Source organism: Camelus ferus, chromosome 4 (genome assembly GCF_009834535.1).
Source record: "Camelus ferus isolate YT-003-E chromosome 4, BCGSAC_Cfer_1.0, whole genome shotgun sequence".
Lineage (NCBI taxonomy): Eukaryota > Metazoa > Chordata > Mammalia > Artiodactyla > Camelidae > Camelus > Camelus ferus.
The window spans coordinates 43,462,790-43,483,914 of NC_045699.1; the positions used below are offsets into that span (position 1 = coordinate 43,462,790).

The window sequence follows — 21,125 nt, forward strand, 5'->3', positions numbered from 1 at the left end:
TCACTGGGTGAGGCGTTTCTGAACCACCAGTTTTCTCACAGCAGCCTTAACATCCTTGTTTCTCAGACTATAGATGATAGGGTTGAGCATGGGGGTCAGAAGTCCATAGAAGAGGGAGATAAGTTTGTCTAAAACAACCTGTTTGTCTGCCCCTAAGGGATGTTTGGATTTGGGCTTCCCATACATGAAGAGGATGGTCCCGTAGAAAATGACCACCACAGTCAGGTGAGCAGAGCAGGTGGAGAAGGCCTTTTTCCTCCCCTCAGCTGAGGGGATCCTCAGGATGGTGGTGAGGATGAAGATGTAGGAGACCAAGATGAACAGCACAGGGATCCCCAGAAAGATCACATTGGCCACCCCCATACTGATCACATTGGTGGAGATGTCAGCACAGGCCAACGTCAGGACAGCCAGGATCTCACAGGTGAAGTGGTTGATGACGTGGTCCCCACAGAAGGGTAACTGTACTGCAAGAGAGATCTGTACCAAGGAGTTGACTCCACCAGCCAGCCAGGAGCCGGCAGCCATGGGCACGTAGGCAGCCTTGCTCATGACCATAGGGTACCTCAGGGGGTTGCAGATGGCCACATAGCGGTCAAACGCCATCATGCCCAGAAGCACACACTCCGTGGCTCCCATGGCAAAGGAGAGGAACATCTGCACAGCACAGCCTGAGAAGGAGATGGTTTTCCTGGGTGTGAGGAAGCCATCCAGGACCAGAGGGACCGAGGAGGTTGTATAGCAGATGTCGAGGAAGGAGAGGTTCCCCAGGAAGAAGTACATGGGCGTGTGCAGGCGGGAGTCGGACACGGTCACCAGGACGAGGACCCCGTTGCCCAGCAGGATCGTCAGGTACATCAGCAGGATGAGCACAAAGAACATTTTCTCCAGCCTTGGGTGGTCTGAGAGGCCAAGCAAGACAAATTCTGTCACAGCAGACTGGTTGGATACTTCCATTTCAAGCTCTCTCTCTCATCTTTGGGAATCCTGAAGGCAGAAAATATGTTTGATTTAAAAAAAAAAAAAGTTTGATTTTTTGATGGCTTGCTTAGATCAATACATGAGAATCACAGTAAATATGATGTCCCTAAATTTAAACTTACCCTATGGGATTCAATTTTAAAATCAAGTTATCAAAAGCCAAGCTGTGTATCAGCCAAAAATTTGAAGGGCAGACCCTGGAAATCTAATGAAACATAATAAAATGAAGGACATTTCTGTGTACTGAATGATACTAATATACCTAAAACAAATTCCTGTATCTACATATGTTGTGTATCTCCAGCACTCACCAGGGGAGCAGGAGCTTCTGGATAACTGTCTTTCTCATGTAATTTGGGACCTCAGGCTATCACAGCTCAGTGACCCTGGTCATTAAGGTCACATGGCTCATTCTTCTGGATCTTATTCCTCTTTACATAGCAAGTTTCTATTATAATTCAACTTCCCAGATAGTCTTAGAGGGAGAGATGTGCTGGCTTGAAAACAAAGTTTTTTAAATCTCTTAAACAGCTCTATTTCTTATACAGTATCCGGTTTATACTTCAGTGTTTTGTGAGTATAACTAGTGTGAATCAGTTCATCTGATCTTGACCTTCTTCTTTGAATTATCTGACCAAATTGAATTTCTGGAGCCTGGAACATGGAGTATCCACTAAAGTTTCCAGAAATCTGATCTGCAGAGTGGGCCTTGTGTTGCCCCCTGTAATCATACCTGACCTGTCTACAGCTCTGCTGCTTGGCCCAAGGAATAAAATCTTACCTGATAGTCAGAGCCCACTCATAATTCACATTCCCAGGCTGGGTTGAGTGGGGCCTTGGGTCACAAGCCATCCAGTACCATTTAGATGCTTTGCAGACATCATCACATGTAACTCTACTCAGCCTCCCAGGATATCCAAAGCCACACTGTAGATCATCACAACTTCACTGCCAAAGAGATTAAGAACCAGATGTCACCATGGACTGCCCAAAACAGCAGTGGAACTGGATGTCTAATACCTACCTGAGTGCTGGTTAAAAATACAAGTTGCTGGCATACAAGAGTAATATACAGGAATCTGTTGCATTTCTTTATACTAACAATGAAATATCAGAAAATGAAAGTAAAAAAAAAACCATTTAAAATTGCATCAAAAAATATGTAGGAATACACCTAACCAAGGAGGTGAAAGATATGTGAGAAGTATGAAACACCAATAAAGAAAATTGAAGATGATTCAAGGAAATAGATACCCCATGCTCTTGAATTGAAAAAATTAATATTCTTGAAGTGGCCATACTACTGAAGGCAATCTACAGATTCAGTGCAATCCCTATCAAATTACCCGTGACATTTTTCACAGAACTAGAACAAATAATCCTAAAATTTATATGGAACCACAAAAGACCCAGAATTGACAAAGCAATCCTGAGGAAAAAGAACAAAGCTGGAGGTATAATCCTCCAAGACTTCAGACAATACTACAAAACTGCAGTAATCAAAGCAGCATAGTACTGGCACAAAAACAAACATATAGAACAATGGAACAGAAAGAGAGCCCCGAAATAAATCCAAACATCTACAGTCAATTAATCTTAGACAAAGGAGGCAAGAGTATACAATGAAGAAAAGACAGTCTCATCAGCAAGTGGTATTGGGAAAGCTGGTCAGCCACATGTAAATCCACAAAATTAGAACACTCTCTCACACCGTACACAGAAATAAACCTGAATGGATTAAAGGCTTAAATATGACATGACACCATAAAACTCCTAGAAGGGAACATAGGCAAAACATTCTTTGACATAAATTATAGTAATATTTTCTTAGATCAGTCTCCCAAGGCAAAAGAAGTAAGAGTAAAGATAAACAAATGGGACCTAATCAACCTTATAAGCTTTTGCACAGCAAAGGAAATCATAAACAAAACAAAAAGACAACCTATGTAATGGGAGAAAATATCTGCTAATGATGCAACTGATGAGGGCTTAATTTCCAAAATATACAAACAGCTTATACAACTCAGTATCAGAAAAACACACAACTCAATTTTAAAAAGGGCAGAAGACTTAAATAGACATTTCTCCAAAGAAGACATACAGATGGCCAACAGGCACATGAAAAAGATGCTGAACATTCTAATTGTTAGAGTAATACAAGTCAAAACTACAATGAAGTATCACATCACACTGGTCAGAATGACTGTCATCAAAAAATCTACAAATAACAAATGCTGGAGATGGCGTGGAGAAAAGGGAGCCCCCCTACACTGATGGTGAGAATGCAAACTGCTGCAGCCACAATGGAAAACAGTATGGAGTTTCCTTAAAAAACTAAAAATAGAGTTATTGTATGATCCAGCAATCTCACTCCTGGACATATATCCAGAAAAGTTGAAAACTCTAATTGGAAAAGATACATGCACTCCAATGTTCATAGCAGCAATATTTACAATAGTCAAGACATGGAAGCAACGTAAGTGTCCAGATGACTGGATAAAGAAGTGTGGTAGTATATACAGATACAATGGAATATTACTCAGCCATAAAAAAGAATGAAATAATGCCATTTGCAGCAACATGGATGGACCTAGAGATTATCATACTAAGTGAAGTAAGCCACAGAGAGAAAGACAAATACTGTATGTTATCACTTATATGTGGAATCTAAAAAAGAATACAAATGAACTTACAGAAACAGAGTCACAGACATAGAAAACAAACTTATGGTCACCAAAGGGGAAAGGGAGAGGTGGGGGATAAATTAGGAGTATGGGATTAACAGATACACACCACTATATATAAAATAGATAAACAACAAGGATCTACTGTATAGCACAGGGAACTATATTCAATATCTTGTAATAGCCTCTAATGGAAAAGAATTTGAAAAAGAATAGATATAGATATATAAAAAACTGAATCACTTCACTGTACACCTGAAACTAACACAATATTGTAAATCAACTCTAGTTCAATAAAAAAAATGAAAGAAGAAATTGCAAACCAAAAAAATTGAAAATACAATGTAAGAAAGTGAAGGAAAAAAAAGTTTGCTGGGTCCTACCTTTGTAGTTGGTCTTAGAGATCAGTTTTTTGGTTTTCTGTTTTAAGTAAATGCTCCCCATGTACTTCTGATGTACACCGGTGTTGGGAATCACTGACCTCTTGTAACGTGAGGAAACTGAGGTCAGGAGGGAGGTTGGTGAATTTCATATGACTCTGAAGAAGGGTGCTTTTCTCTAACTGGTAGTGATACAGTGTCCGAAAGAGGTTATCTCAGGGTATCAGGAATTAAGGGATGCAGAATCATTTTTACAGAAAGGCTCCTTTAGTCTCAAGGAGTGCAGGATTTGAAGCTTGGGAGAATCTTCAGATATTAAATCAGTCCAGTCCCCTCCTCTGACCCACCTGTTAACAGCTGTCCCGTCTTCAGGAAGTGATTTCTCGGGTTCTTCTTGAACATTTTGAACAATGGTGAGAGGGGGCTTACAGCCTCCAATGTTGTTGTCAGGAAGCCTGGGCTGTTAGACTTCTCCACGGACCTGCTATGTGCCCTTTTCTAACTTCTCCCTTCCTCCACTGGTCCGAAGTCAGCCTCCTGGACTCATGCAAAACAGACCCACACCCTTGCCACAGCAGCAGCCTTTGGAGCTTTAGAAATAGTTGCCTTGTCCCCCAGCCCTGTCCTCCTCCCAGCCCCCAGTCTGCTCAGCCCTCTTTGCATTAGACTGTTCTTTCCTCCCACTGGTGAAGAACCAGCCAGAGAGCTCATCCAGCACTTAGCCAGTATGGGGTCCCATCTAGGCTCAGTCTGTTGCTTGCGAGGAGGCAGGCCAGAAGTGGCTGTTTCTGGTGTCACCTGCCCATCTGGCTGCTACTGAGCCGTAACCAAGCAGGCTGGCCACACAGGCCATATCCCTTAGAGCTGCTCTGGCAATGCCTAGGTGCACGCTCTTAACACAGCCACATGCCCTTCATCTGTTGTTTAACTTCCTGGTGTCTCTTAATGGCCCTGGGTGTAGAGGGCTCCCAGGTGCAGCCACACACAGCTTGCAGCTCACAGAAGCTACAGTTACCCACAGTGCCCTTGCCTGCCCCTGGGGCTCAGTGAGACAGGGAGAGGAAGGCTGACCCTTAAGGCTGAGGCTTAACCAGGTGCCCCAGGCAGGAGGAGGAGGCTGTACCACAGGGCAGGCTGGAAAGCCGTGCCCAGCCCCTGGGCCCAGGACCCTCTTCTCTGTGCTCCACCCTGCTCTCCAGGGGGTCCCACAATCAGTCTCTCAGGAATTTAGGGCTGGGTTGCTTTGGGACCAGGCCCTATTCCAGAAGCAATTTAAACTTCGGTGAGAGGCTCAGAATTTAAACTTCACCTCATAGACCCAATTAGGCATGTTGTGTTGTCTACCCAAAGTGCCCCTCTCACTACAGGAATATCTTAGCTTAGAACATTCTCTGGCCAAGTAATCAGAGTTCTCCTGGGCTTTAATTGCAACAGTTGGTCCAAGGTGGCTCTGTCATTGGCCCCCAAAGAGCCTAGAAAAGAGAAAGACTTGGGCCTCAGTGATTCAGATATTCCTGGGAACTTCGGACCAGATTCCTGGCCACCCAGGTATCTCCTCCCCTCCACTGGGTGACCCAGGATGCTGTCTGTCTCTCTTTCTCTCTCTCTCTCTGCCACCAGCCTGCCCTCCACTCTGAACAGTCTCCATGCTGCAAACATGTCATGTGTGTCAGACCTTGTGACCGGTACCAAAGAGTAGGGGTTGGAGGGGGGGCCATGATGACCAGAAATGGGTCTTGGTATTTGGAGAACGTCCAGCAGAGTGGGACTCTCCGGAGACTAAGGCATAACTGAGTGTGTCACAGAGCTGTCTGGGAAGCTGGGCATAGGAGGAGCGTGCAGAACTAGCCCAGGATGAAAATAATGGAGATGAGGAGCAAGTGGCCCTGGGAGACATTAAGGAGGAAGAAATTATAGGATATGAGAGAGACCTGGGATGGGAGATGAAGGGGAGAGGAGAATTACCAATGGCTGGAATCCCAGATCTTGAGACCTGGAAGAAAGACCTGGAGGAAGTGAGGAAGAGAACCTGTCTGGGCTGGTGTGGGGAGGGGGCTGCAAGGTCATCTCTGACATTTCAGTGCATGGTTTCTGTACGTCTTCGTGCTCAGCTCCAGGCTGGTTACTGGAAATAAAGATAAGACTAAGAAATAGTTTCTGTGATTGAGGAGTTTATGGCCAGTTGAATTTGTTGTATTTGAGATAATGGTGAGATATTAATAGGAATCAGGGTTGCCACTTATTTAGAACTGTTTTCTAAATCTTATCCAGTGCTCCCCCCAGACCCCATGAGCTAGGTATGAGGGTACTTGGATGTGAGCAGGTGGAGGGACCCTCCTTCGTTAAACTCTAGTGACTCATATTCGTGATACCTGGTATATTTGACCTCTGTCCTCTAAGTGCCAGGACCTTCCCCTCCTTCACACTTGGATTTCCTCAGGAGTTAGGGAGTGTTGTGAGGTTCACAGGGGACAGTGGCACCGTCAGGCCTGACAGAATATCAGTGTTTTGAGCAGGAATCTGGTTGCTGACCTCATGAATTCTGAGAGGTATCGCGTGCACATTTGTCCTCAGAAAGCCACAATAAATAGATGCCTCCCCAGGAAATGCTGGGGTGGCTGGGGTGGCTGGGGTTCAGATTGTCCCTTTGGTCCATTTATCTTTGGCAAACTCATATTACACATATACACTCACATTTGCAGAAAGGAGATTTCTGTCACACAACGCTTCATCTTGGCCAATTAAAACCCAGTATCCCCTTGGCTAGTCTGTCCGAGGCTCCCCTAGACAATGAGGAGAAACTGTACCTCAAATCTTAATGCCCCGAGATGCCACACAGTGTTAGTAAGAAGTCTAGCCCTGTGCTCCTTAATGTGACCGACAGAGGGCAGTGTCACTATCGCCTGGGAGCCTGTTAATGATGCAGATTCCTAGGCCCCTCCCTGGACCTACTAAATCAGTCTCTGGGAGTGGGGTCCAGCAATCTGCCTGTGCACGCATGAGCGTGTGTGTGTGCTCATGTGTTTTAAAAAGTTCTGTAGATGTTTCTGATGCATGCTCATGTCTGAGAAGTACTGGTTTATCTGGACTTTTCCGAGGATTAGGGTCCCACTTACTCCTTTTAAGGAATCTAAGAGGAGGGAGGGTGTTTTTATGAAGGATCAAGGCAGCCGCCTATAATTCCTCTGCTCTGGAGTCAACTGCTCTTTCAGTCCTTGCTTATCCCTAACTCTTGACCCTTGACCCTTGACTGTCCACACCTCTAGTGACCTCCTCTGGGTCATTGGTCTCTGGGGCCTTTCTCTCTCTTCTGCCTGCAGGGAATCTCTGTCCTGTCCTTAGAATCCACTTTCTCAGAGAGTTCTCACAACAGAGCAGAGGGCCCTTAGTGGCCCAGAGGTCAAGGAAACCCTGTAGATATGAATTTGGATTTCAGGGAGCCTCCAACAGTGTACAGTGGTGGTACAGTTAGAGTTGTACCTGCAGACAGCAGAGCAGTGCCTGCATCTCCAGGGTTCCAGCTACTCTTCCTAAGTGATGGATAAGTCAGTGAGTCCCCAGTTCAGACATCTCCCCCATCTCCACCTGGATGTTCCTCAGACACCCTGTTCTCCAAAATGAATTCATCTTTTCTCCCCAAACCGGCAACTTGGTCAATATTCTCTACCTTGGTGGTGTTGTCATCATCCACCATAGCTGAGTTAGAAATATTGACTCTACACTCTTTCCTGCCTGCTGTATCCAACCAAACTCTAATATTGTATTTCATATCTACCAAACATTTCTTGAATCTCCCTATCTTCACCCTTCAATTACTTCCCAGTTAATATTCTTATCTTCATTTTCCTGAAGTGTCTCTCTGTCTCTTTAGAACTTGTCCTTCTACTCCCAGTCTTCCTTCCACACTGTGCCCAGAAGAATCAATCTAAGATGCAAATTTAATCATGTGAGACCTTTACTTAAAATCCCTAAGTGCCTCCTCATTGTCTATGGAAGAAAGTCCTAACTCCTCAGAATGCCCCAGAAGACCCACTAGGGTCCAGCCCTGCCTTCATCCCTGTCAGCAGCCCCTGTCTTTGTGCTCCAGCAACACTGCACTGCTGGTCACTCCCCACTCCTAAGTCTCTTTCTCATTTCTATGCCTTGGTTTATGCAGCCCCTTCAGCCTGGGGTAATTCCCCACTCCGCTTTGTCGGGGAAATCATCATTCCTCCATTCCAGTGGTGTGCTAGTGAATGTTTCATGACCAGATCACCAGGTCAGAAAAAGCCCTGATCTGGAGCATTTGCTTATTTCTGTGGTGTAAACCCTCCCAGGATGGCCCATTTCAAGCTATCAACGAAGTCACTGAATGGGAGTTGGGGGATGTGCACATTGTCGAGCCAGCTCCAGCACGCCAGGCACCTTCTGTCACCTTTTCCGGGAGGTCTGGCCCCTGCCTGCCTCTGAGCTGTCACAGCAGCGTGGGCATTCTCCCTGGCCTACATGTCTTTCCTTATTCTGTAATTTTCTTTTGCGTTCCTATTTCTTGCCATTGGACCGTGGTTCTCAGCACATTTCTGCCTTCTATGCAGTACACGCTCGGTAATTGTTTCCTGATAGAAGGAAGGTACCCATCCTCTGGACCCGTCCCTTTTGTGGGTCACATTCTGTCCATAATTCTAGAGGGAGAATATAAGTCTTTCACTTAGACCCCCAAAACTACTGCATAAGCACAGACTTGGGGTGATGGGGCTTGTCTGCAGCACAGGAAAAAAGACTTGGGGGTCTGAATGAGTCATGTAATCACTGACCAGCAGGCTGTTGGACTCTGCTAACAGAATTATGATGATCAGAGAGAAAGGAAGGAGGAGGGGTGTGAGGGAAGGAGAAAGGAAGCAGGCAGTAAACTTCCTCCAGTGCTTTTGACATAATTGGATCTTGGGGATGTTATCCCAGAAGGATACAAAATTTCTAAACTGAGTACAACTCACTTTCCAAACTTTAAATGACTTCAGGGACTAAAATGGTCCCGAAGAACAAACTGGAATTTAAATTATCTTCTATGGGCAATGGACAGTCCTTCGGAGATTGTGCCCTGAGCACAGGGGACAGGTGGAGCACAGAGGACCAGCTGGACCCTTCACCTGTCACACATTCCGAACTCTCACCCTGACACTTCCCACCTGGTATCACTATTTCTGACCTGGTATCAACCCTTCTGAAGCTGATCCTTCTTGCTCACCATGCTTCTGATAAAGGTAAGCATAGGATGCAATCACACCAAAAGCTTCATTAGCTCAGCTGCGTTTCTGCCATCAGACTTGATTTTAATGGAATGGGGTTGAGAAGGGAGGTAGGAAGCCCTTTTGTTGATGTTATTCTTACCGAGTCAGATAGACCCAGCAAACTGCAAGAGTCTCTGAGGTCATCTGGCCTCACTCCACTTCGTGCCGAGGGGAAAGGGCTTGCTCAGGTCCCCCCATCTGGCAGTCTTCTCACACAGTTGTTTCTTCTTTATTAAAACTGGGGGGCTCTTTCTTCTTTTGTAGTTAAGAATCCAAAGTCCAGCAATAGTAATGAGCCACAATTCTGGATCTGGTAACAATGACACAGAGGGAATGGTTTCTTCACATGATCCAGGCTTTGGGGAGAGCCTGCAGGGCTGGCCATCACAAAGGGAAAACCTAGCCTGGGGTTGGTTTCCTGCCCCAGCACATCCACCTCAGGTACAGCGTGTCCTGGGCCCATGAGCCGTCCTGGAGCTGGGGGCTGTTCTCAGTTTTGACCAGCCTTTGTAGTTAATTCCTGGATGGTTCATTTGCCCATGAGAGAAAACATCCATTTTAAAGCCCTAGGAGAAAAAGGGAGATGGACTCTTATTTATCTTCATGCTGAAGCCAAGCTATTTCGGGACATTTGGAGGGCTGTCTGTGGAAGAGGGATTAAGGTTGCAAAGGAACAGATTTCGGCTCAGTACCAAAGGGCACTTATTTCAAAGTGAAATGAGCCTCGCCAGGAAGGACAGCGCCCCACATCATTCAGGGAACCAAACGCAGACCAGAGGACTGTGAGGAATGCAGCCAGGGACTTTCTAAATGGGAACGGGAGCAGATTGCAAAATAGATCCAAGGCCTGTTGTCAGTAGTGTAGAGCGATTGTTTGGTTGATGGTGATGAGGATAATGTAATTACTTGTTTGCATGACTATTGCCTCTGCTAGATTTTGAACTCTTTGAGGTTGTGGGCTGGGCCTCTCTTTGCTGTGATCTCATCACCTAGAATTAAGCCTGGCTTAGCACAGATGCTCAATAAATACGTCAACCTGAATTGAATTATTGTGGCACTGACTCGGTCACAGCTACAGTGCTGAGCACCACTGTCCCAGAGCTCCCAGGCAGGAAGTGCCCCCGCATGACTGAGGAAGGGGCTGGATGACTGAGAGCACTTGGAGAGATGGAGATCAGGAAGTTCATGACTATTTTAGATACAGAGCAAATAAAACCGAATGCTTAACACCCTCAGTGTTGCCTACGGTGTTTCACTGGTGCAGAGTAAATCCTAGTTTGAGGAACTCTTAGAAGTCTGAGGAGAGATTCAGGCTTCCCAGGAAGAAGGGCTGACAGAACAAGACTCAGGGAACAGTCTCAGGCAGAAGCCAGTGCCTCTGGTGAGGCTGATGGAGAATGAAGAAAAGAAGAGAGATTCAGTCAAACCCTCCTTCAACTTGGCCACAGCACACAAGAGCCCTGCTGTGCCCCAGATGTACAAAAGGACCAGCAGGAGGTTAAGTCCTTGGCAACATGTCTGAGCTAATTCCCTCAACAGGCGATACCAGAGCTGAGGAGCTGTTGGCTCCCACCTGCCCCTGGGAAAGGGAGGCTTGGTTTTCTATCTTTTCCTATTGGTTTTCATTTATGTTGCCTTGTCTCCTGTGTCCTTTAGTCTTTTTCAGTGTGTGCCACACATTGTTTTTGCAGAACCATTTGTAGAAACGCTTTAGGGACAGGGGCGATGTTGCTTTCCTGCAAGGTAGATTTATGTTTGCTTCTGTTGAATGTTTAGGAGCACCAAAAATCTGGGACCACCCCAGTCCAACTTCAGGGCTTTGGAAGCTGAGCTACGGGACCTGTAGATGTGTGTTTCCTCCGATTCACTCTTATTCCTGTGGTGCTGCCCTTTGGGTTTCCCAGCAAAGGGAGGAAGTCTAGTCACAGGCCCTTCACAATAGGCCTTGCAATTCAAAACCTGTTCCCACCTCCAGGAGGCTGTGAGTAGTCCTTCTTGGCCTCCCAGTGACCACCTCCTGAGCTGCAGGTGCCCCAGCTGAAATAGCCTCAAATGCTTGACTTACTTCTCTGAATGCCTTTTTTACCCCCAGAATCATGATTCCTTGTTTTACTTAACCTTGCCAGAGCTTTACACAGATGTTTTCTTTAGTTTGCCCAGTTTTTTAAAATTGTCATCTATCAATGAGTTAGTCCAAATCTACTCTTCATTCTTATTGGACACAGAGGTTAAATGCTGATCTCTACTGTATTTTTCCTAGAACCCCTTAGACATGACTGAATTGTCAGAGCTATTCTCCAGTTGCTCAGCAGTGGGGAGATTTTTGCCCTGCTGCCCGGGCACGTTTGGAGTCAGAGAATGCTGAGATGGAGCTCAGAGAGTTCCTGCAGGTGACAGAGCAGAGACACCATGGACAAGTCTAATCAGACCTCCCCAATGGTGGGGTTCATTCTCCTGGGCCTCTCAGCCCACCCGAAGCTGGAGAAAACGTTCTTTGTGCTCATCCTGCTGATGTACCTGCTGATCCTGCTGGGAAACGGGGTCCTCGTCCTGGTGACCGTGTCTGACTCCTGCCTGCACATGCCCATATACTTCTTCCTGGGGAACCTCTCCTTCCTCGACATCTGCTACACAACCTCCTCTGTCCCCCTCATTCTTGACAGCTTCCTCACCCCCAGGAAGACCGTCTCCTTTTCGGGCTGTGCCGTGCAAATGTTCCTCTCCTTTGCCATGGGAGCCACAGAGTGTGTGCTTCTGGGCATGATGGCATTTGACCGCTACGTGGCCATCTGCAACCCCCTGAGGTACCCTATGGTCATGAGCAAGGCTGCCTACGTGCCCATGGCTGCTGGCTCCTGGGCAGCTGGTCTTGCCAACTCTGTAGTTCAGACATCCCAGGCCATGAGTCTGCCTTCTGTGGGGACAACATCATCAACCACTTCACCTGTGAGATCCTGGCTGTCCTGAAGTTGGCCTGTGCTGACATCTCCATCAATGTGATCAGCATGGTTGTGGCCAATGTGATTTTCTTGGGGGTCCCAGTGCTGTTCATCTTTGTCTCCTATGTGTTCATCATTGCTACTATCCTGAGGATCCCCTCGGTTGAGGGGAGGAAAAAGGCCTTCTCCACCTGCTCTGCTCACCTCACAGTCATGGTCATCTTCTACGGGACCATCCTCTTCATGTACGGGAAGCCCAAATCCAAGGACCCCCTGGGGAGAGACAAACAGGACCTTGCAGACAAGCTCACCTCCCTCTTCTATGGGGTGTTGACCCCCATGCTCAACCCCATCATCTACAGCCTCAGGAACAAGGATGTGAAGACTGCTGTGAAGAACCTGGTATGTCAGAAACACCTAACTGAGTGACTGTCACAGATCCCCAGGCTGCCAGAGTGCAAGACCTTTAAACTCTTCATTGTCCTTGTGGGGAAATGGTAACCCAGGGAGGTCTTTGGGTTGTCAGTGGAGCCTTTTCATGTCTGGTGCTACTGGTTAGTTTGTTGGCTTCACCCAGAACCATACTGTGTCATATCATAGCTGTATTTTGCTGCCCAAGTCTTACTAATTCTCTGATAACAGAATTTGATGACTACCCATAAAAAGTTATAAACATAGTCAAAAGAGACAAACAAAAATGTTGGTGGTCCTGAGACCTTCAAGTAAATTGTTTTTCCCTGTGTTGAACCACTGCTTCCTCTGTTCTGTTTTGGTCTCATCCCAGAGACTTTGGCTCCATCTGATAGAGGGAGAAACTGGAAAATGTCCTCTGCCTCAACATACAGTAGTGATCCTTAGCACCACTGTGGGAATTCCTCTCCCACGTCAGCACTAGAAATAGTGGGACTTACTTTGAGCAGCTGCTTTGTTTTGATCTGACGGTGGGACTCTAAGAATATTATCATGCACTATGTGCTCTTCTTGACTGTCACTGCAGGGAGGGGGCATGCAGGCCACTCTGCTGCAGCATAAGTAGAGTGTGCAGTACTAGGTGCCAGCAGTTGCCAAACTTCCGTCCATGCAACTGATGTGGCACGTGGATGCCAGTTACACCCCCGCACACACTCCATGAGTGTGTCCACATTGTGATGAAGCGCCAAAGGATTGTGGGAAAGCAAATGCAAAAATCATTCTCAACCCTACAACTAGTAAGAGACCGACAGTAATAGTTACTCCCTAGCATCTATGGCGCAGACAGGACCGACTGTGCAGCCGGTGCCCCTCCTGGAGCTCTGCGTCCATGACTTTCTCCTATGCTCAAGGAACGTGTTGAAATAGAAGCGCAATTTATGGTATTATAGTGATTATTTTTAAACCACTTTAATTTATATCTTTTTGAATCAGTTATTGCCCAGTTTTGGTCCTTTAACTTTTGTTAGTATGTAACAGGTTGTTTCCTCTTTTTCTTTCCTCCTGCTTCCCTCCTTATCCCCATGTTAAATCAGGCCCAGGTCCTTGCCTTGGATGTGTTTTTGTAGGTGTAAGTGTAACAAGACATAGAGGGGATGGTCCAGAGAACTAAAGCAGCATGCCAGAGCTGGCACTCATCATTTCCTTCATTTTATAAAAGCCTAAGCCCGTTAAAGAGACACGTTTAAATGTCCTGAAGCAGAAGGGAAAGAGATCACCTTTGGGAAGGAGGCGAGATTCCTGGAGGCAGGGGAGAGGTGGAGGTTGGCAGATCCCCACCTGGGTGGGACTCACCCCTACTCTATGGCAGTGTCTTTGGGTCTTGGGGCGAATGGCTGCTTAATGCTCCTTGGGAGGACAGTGAATGCCAAACTCCTCAAAGACGTTGGTCTCTCCTTACTGGTGCTTTCCTTGTTGCCTTAGTGAAGAGGGTGGCCTCTGGGCCTTCCCAGGAAAAATAGCAGGGTGGTGCGTTCTTTGATCTCACCTCTGAAGCCTTTTCTAACATTCACAATCCCTGAACCTTCTCATTTATTCCTCCACACTCTGCCAAGGCAGCGCCAGCCTCCTCACCTCATTTACTGTGGACCGTTGTCACATCCCAGCTTCAGGAACCCATCGTAGCTGTACATTAGGATGAGCTCCAGTGTTCCTGCCAAGTCTTTAATCCTGAGTCAAGGAGAGCGTGCCCACGGCTTCCCTGTCTAGCCATGTATGCCTACACCCCTCTCCCCTCCAACACCCTCGAGATCCACTCCCACAAATGTTCCCCAGTTTCTCTACTAGCCAGATCCTAGTATGCTTTTGGTGAGTGTGCTGTTTGCTCTCAGAGCAAGAACCTACCAAGGGGAGCCTGGGGTGGACCTTGAGAAGGGTGTCTGTCTCGATGAGATCCCTGCATGGTCTCTAGGCAGGGGGAGGCTGCTCTCTGGCAGCCTGAGGCGAGGGACCAGAAGGGCTGATTCTGTTGGTCTTGAGGGTTCAGGGGAATCTAAGGGTTCAAGGCTCTCAGGGGCATCCATCCAGGTACCCAGATCTCAGGACTCAGGGTTCCTCGGGGTCCCACTCTTTCCCTGTCAAAGCACCAATTTTAGCTACACACCCAGTCTTTGTAGCTCTGCCAGTTTTACAAGTAAGTCCTGGCCCTGCCTGGTAGCACAGTCTGCCCTGTGGGTGCAGGAAATGAGAATCTCTTTAAAAACTGCCTTAGATGCCTGTTGGCTTTCACAGCACGCTGTGTGTGTACACTTGGCTTACCTGAACCTGTTATTCTTTCTTTAAAACTTACAAGGTAGCTTTAAAAAGAGTCCATTTTACCATCCTTAAAAATACTGTTACCCAATATTACTAAACACTAGAGCTAGTGAATAACTCATGCTTCCCCTTCAACCTGTAAAACACTCCAGCCCCCTACAGGTAAATGTCGTGTTGAGTATGATGCTACAACAGACCAGGGGTTATCACCACTTCATTTACCCACAGAAATGGGGTCCTTGTGCCATCTGAGTGGTGAAGAGATGTCTTCCAGGGCTACTTCTGGTAGCAGTTGTCTTGGTTGTGTTCCCCCAAAGCAGAGCCTGACACAGACTTGGGAGCAGATAGCTTATTTTGGAAGTGATCTCAGGAAGCTGGCATGAGGCAGCAGGAAGAGGGAGAAATGAAAGGAGGAAAAGGCAATATAAGGGTACATTATTAAGGTGGCTGCTGTGGACAACAGAGGATCTGTTCTGCTGGAGAGGCCCAAGAAGCATGAAGAATACCTCTCAGAATTGTCTACACAAAGGATGGGAGGCTGGTGCGTTTATCCCCAGCTCCCTTCCTCTCATGGTTGATAGTTGTCTCCAAAGTTGGATCAGTTTTTTATTGCTATGTAGCGGATCACCACATTTTAGCTGCTTAAATCAATGCCCATTTATGAGCTCCCAGTTGGGTAGGTCAAAAATCCAGCATGGCATAACTTGGTTCTTTTCTCAGGGTATCAAACAGCTGAAATCAAAGTGGCAGCTGGAGTGAGTTCTAATCTGGAGGCTCTGATGAAAAATCCACTTTCAAGCTCATTCACAACGCAAAATTCAGTTTTTTGCAGCTACAAGACTGAGGTCCCCATTTCCTTGCTACATGGCCCCCTCCATCTTCATGTCAGTAATGATGCATCAAATCCTTTTAGTGCTTTGAATCTCTGGCTTCCCTTGCTGTCACTCAGCTAGAGAAAAATTCTGCTTTTAAAGGATTCATGGTTAGGCAGGATCCACCTGGGTCATCTCCCTATGTTAAGGCCAACTGTCATATAACATAACCCCATCATGGGGTAGAAGCCATCATTTTTACAGACCTGGAGATTATGCAGGTGTGTCCACCAGGGGGGAAAGAAATCTTGGGGGCATCTTAGAATCTCCGTACCACAGTTGTAACCCACGTTCTTCTGAGCTACACACAGCAGCCTACCATAAGCATAGGAGAAGGCCTGGAGCAGAAAAGCAGAAAGATGGATAGTGCACAGAAAAGCAGAAAGCTGAAAGATGCCACAGAGCATGCCCTATCCACATTACTTCTAAAGGGATCTGTTCCAGCTGCAGCCCAATGACTTCCAGCTATCTGGCAGCCATAGTTCAATGGACCAGAACAACTGACCCAAGAGGAGTTAATCTATTGATTTGAGGATAATATATCTGACTGAAGCAAAAGGATGAACTGGGCTAACTAGATTGATCTTGGGAGAAATTGAGAAACAGGGAGACTAAGTCAGTTTAGTAAGACCCAAATCAGAAAGGATCCACCAAAGATTCCATGAGGTAGGGTTGACGTTATGGGGGTAGGGTGGGAAGTAAAAGCTATGAGTTAACAGATGAAGCCTGTTAGAAAAGAAAAAAAAAGAAATATATGTAGAAATTCCCTGTCTTGTTAATAGAGGAGATTCAGAAGGTGAACCCATGAACTCTGCCTGCTGTTAAGAATACTGTCCATCTCTACAGTCTTTGCTCTGTTAAGAATCTTGTTCTTTGATTTATATGATTCCATAGTTGCCCCAAATTTGTCTTTACTTAGAACCACCACAACAGTAAATCTTTCCCTGAGTTAGCCTGAGTGGGTCTTGGTTTCTTATAACCAAAAGAGCAGAACTAAACTAGGTCAGGATGAGAGTTCGTAGAGAGTCACTTGCTCATAATCAGTCCTGACCCTAGTTTAGGAGCCAGCAGGCTTCTTGGGGGACCCCTATGGAGACACCAGGGCTGATCTGTTTGGTCCCAGTGAATGCTGCAGTGGGGCAATGTTCCCTTGAGGGTTAACTCAGAGGATCCAGAGTATTATAGGGATGGGATCCTAAGTATTAAAAGGAGGAGGAGAAGGGAATAGGGGAGGGAGTCCATTAACTATCCCCAAATACATTACTATGGCTGCTTTTTGTCCCTCTCCCAATATGGCCAGGTGGCTGTTCAAAGAAGGTACACATGAGATAAGTTTGGCCTCTATCAGACCAGTAAGGCCACCATAGACTAGGCTGATTCATTTGCCCTTCTTTGTTCCAGTAGAGGAAGTCCCATCCCAGACTACGCAGCCAAGAGTAGCATTGCCTTTCAGTTCTGCCTCTAACATTATATACCAGCGCTATGACCACGGTCAAGTTCCTTTTCCTATCTGGGCCTCAGCTGCTTTACTTATAAACTGGGAGATTTTGCTGTGCCTCTGATACTAGATAACATAAACTCTAGTTTCAAGAAGGAAATAACATCCAGTGCTGTTTTTGCAAAAACAAATGGGCACCTTTCACACGACCATTCTAGATCAGAAAGGCCTGGGCATGTCTGAAGGCAGAAGGGAATAAAGGCAGCTGGTGATGATCTAAATGGAGGGAGCAGCCTTGGGAGCAGTTGACGTGTCAGGATAGGAAGCAGAGGGCATGTAAATAGAAAAATGGAGGTTCTGTGGCTCTTCTCACAGAGACAATATTTACTTCTGGAGAATTAATGGTTTGGATGGCCCAATCATAAACTCTAAACAAATCTATCTCATGTCTGTAGAACTCCTGGTAGTGCAGGGTGCTGAAAGAAAGCTGGGAGAAGTCCATCACAGTTCCTGCCCTCCAAAGGCTGGGAAGGGGGACCCACACACAAGCACGCCCCCAAATAACTGGCACACAGGAGCCTGTTGGATGTCCCTTAACGTGGCAGAGTGAAAACAGAATGCAGCGAAAAAGAAGTTAACTCCTCTTAGACATATATAAGTACAACCAGAGGAAAATACAACTCTAGACTGATCCTCCAGAGGGCTTCCAGGGCTTTGAGCTGGACTTTGCGGGACAGGAAGAACCACAGTAAGTGCTTCATAAACATCCACCTCACTCTGGGTGATCAGCATCTGGTGTTTCATCAGGTCTGGAACAATCAGGAAGCCTCAAATGAATCACCGCCAGAAGCAGTCTGTGAGTCGGTAAGCACCTTGCCTTCTGTCCACTTGTGTAAGCCTGGGATGGTGACAACCCCCAGCCTGACCTGTTAGGTCAGAGGATGAGGGGCCTCCGTACACAATCTGGGTTTGCATGGTGCCTGTTTTATTTCATCACCCTCTGTCTCGCCTATAGTACACGGTACACTTGAAACAATATTTTAACTGGTAGTTTGTGAAACAGTAAATCACATGGATTATACTACAAAATGTTAATAAAAAGCAAGAAAATATAAAAACTCAGCTTTTGGTTTTCTGAATATACACATGTATGATTTTTAAATATACCAAATAAAATGGAGCTTAACAAAAATGTCACCTTTTACTATTACTCATGCTATGACAGCTATTTCAAAGCAAAATTTAAATATACTACAATATAAACTTAATAGGTATAGTTAGCATTGTTTTTATGTCCTAAGAGAAATAAGTATACAATTATAGACAAAATAAGGAAGAAAAGCTATAAAAGTTGACCCCAAAATGTTCGCATGTTCCTTTTAAATCTTTTATAGTCAGCACTTTGGAAGCCAGCTGTTATTATATTCTGTGAAAAATCAACTTTGTTTTCTCACAATAATTTCTGATTTTCAAAAGAGAATAGTAGATGTGAAAACTATATAAAGTCTGCATATTTAGAGCCTCATTTGAATTGTAAAAAAATAGAAGTTTGGAATCCATGTTAGGTTACCTACTAATGTAATGTACTATCTAGAATATCAGAAAAAATCATCATGCTGAACATGGCAACTCATTCATGAATGATGTATGTATGTGTGTGCATACATTTATATTACATCATTGGAATGGGAAAAGATTAATAACAATGCATTGATTTATGGCTGCCCCATTTAAGTTTTCTCCCATAATTTACTAACACAACTCCATTATTTCCTGCACACAGACCTTTATTCTAATCAGTCACTTCCCACGATTTTTGGCTTCCTACTGTGAAAAGAATACATGAACAAAGCAAAATCTCTAGCAACCACATCTGATAAAAGTGTCCAAAAATGCTTTTAAATGTTTTCTCTCTATAAAAACAGCCCATTGGTAGGGGGGAAGGGTATAGTCAGTGGTAGAGCACATGTGTAGCATGCAAGAGGCCCTGGGTTCAATCCCCAGTACCTCCATTCAAATAAATAAATAAAACCTAATTATCTCCCCCCTCAAAAAAACCAGCCCATTGGCATCACACTGCATAATAGCCACTATTGTAACTGAGAAAAAGATGTTAAATTGCCCTTAAAATTTATTTTATTTTATTTTTATTGAGATATAGTTGATTTACAATATTATATAAATTTCAGGTGTACAGAATAGTAATTCACAAGTTAAAAGATTATACTCCATTTATACTTATAAAATATTGGCTATATTCCCTGTGCTGTACAATGTATTTTTGTAGCTTATTTATTTTATACCTAGTTGTTTGTACCTTTTAATCCCCTACCTCTCTCTTCTTTCCTCTCCCCACTGATAACCACTTTGTTTTCTGTATCTGTGAGTCTGTTTCTTTTTTATTATATTCACTAGTTTGTTTTATTTTTTAGATTCCACATATAAGTGATAAGATATAATATTTGTCTTTCTTTGTGATTTATTTCACTGAGCATAGTCCATCCATGTTGTTGCAAATAGCAAATTTTCATTCTTTTTTATGATTAATATTCCATTGTATATTACATATACACATACCACATCTTCTTTATCTGTTCATCTATTGATGGGCACTTAGTTGCTTCCGTATCTTGGCTATTGTAAATAATGCTGGTGTGAACATTGGGATGCATGTATCTTTTCTAATTAGTGCTTTTGTTTTCTTCAGATATATACCCAGGAGTGGAATTGCTGGACTATATTGTGGTCCTGTTTTTAGTTTTTTTGAGGAATCGTTATACTGTTTTCCACAGTGGCTGCACCACTTTACATACCCACCAACAGGGGTTCTGTTTTCTCCACATCCTTGCCAACATTGTGGTCTTTTTGATCATAGACATTCTGACAAGTGTGAGGTGATATCTCATTGTGGTTTTGATTTGCATTTCTCTGATAATTAGTGATGTTGAGCATCTTTTCATGTGCCTATTGGCCATCTGAACGTCTTCTTTGGAAAAATGTCTATTCAGGTCTTCTGTACATTTTTTAATTGGGTCATTTTTTGATACTGAGTTTTATGAGCTGTTTATATATTTTGGATATTAACCCCTTATCAGTCATATCATTTGCAAATATTTAAATATTTTCTCCCATTTAGTAGGTTTTGTCTTGTCATTTTGTAAATGATTTCCTTTGCTATGCAAAAGCTTTTAAGTTTAATTAGGTTCTATTTGTTTATTTTTGTTTTTGTTTCCTTTAACTTAGGAAACAGATCCAAAAATGTATTGCTACAATTTATGTCAAAGGGCATTCTGCTTATATTTTTGTCTAGGAGTTTTATGGTTTCCAGTCTTACATTTAGGTCTTTAATCCATTTTTAGTTTATTTTTATATACAGTATGAGAAAATGCTCTAATTTCATTCTTTTACCTGCAGCTGTCCAGTATTCTCAGGACTACTTATTGAAGAGACTGTCTTTTCTCCACTGCATATTTTTGCTTCCTTTGTTGTAGATTAGTTGACCATAAGTGCATAGGTTTATTTCTAGGCTCCCTAGTCTGTTCCATTGATCTATGTCTCTGTTTTTGTGTTAGTACCATGCTGTTTTGATTGCTGTAGTTTTTTAGTATAGTCTGAAGTTGGAGGGTGATATCTCCAACTCTGTTCTTTCTCAAGATTGTTTTGGCTATTTAGGGTCTTTTGTGTTTCCATGCAAATTTAAAAATTATTCAATGTTCTGTGAAGAATGCTATTAATGTTTTGATAAGGACTGCATTGAACCTATAGATTCAATTCAAAGCATTTCCTTTAATAGCAGGAACAGGACAAGGAAGCCCACTCTTGCCACTTTTATTCAACATA

The 21,125-nt window shown here is 44.5% G+C and overlaps 2 protein-coding genes across 2 annotated transcripts; one reads left to right on the top strand and one right to left on the bottom strand.

The window, feature by feature from the left end:
• On the bottom strand, window positions 1–967 carry LOC102523501 (olfactory receptor 13C7-like). The gene has a single exon (XM_014558167.2). The coding sequence runs from the start codon at window positions 955–957 to the stop codon at window positions 1–3; it is 957 nt and encodes a 318-aa protein (XP_014413653.2). The 5' UTR covers window positions 958–967.
• A 10,754-nt stretch (window positions 968–11,721) lies between these two features.
• LOC102521915 (olfactory receptor 13C7-like) lies at window positions 11,722–12,680 on the top strand. Its single transcript, XM_014561838.2, is given in 2 exon segments — window positions 11,722–12,223; window positions 12,226–12,680. Coding segments are annotated over 2 exon segments (957 nt in total).
• Window positions 12,681–21,125: the final 8,445 nt, after the last annotated feature.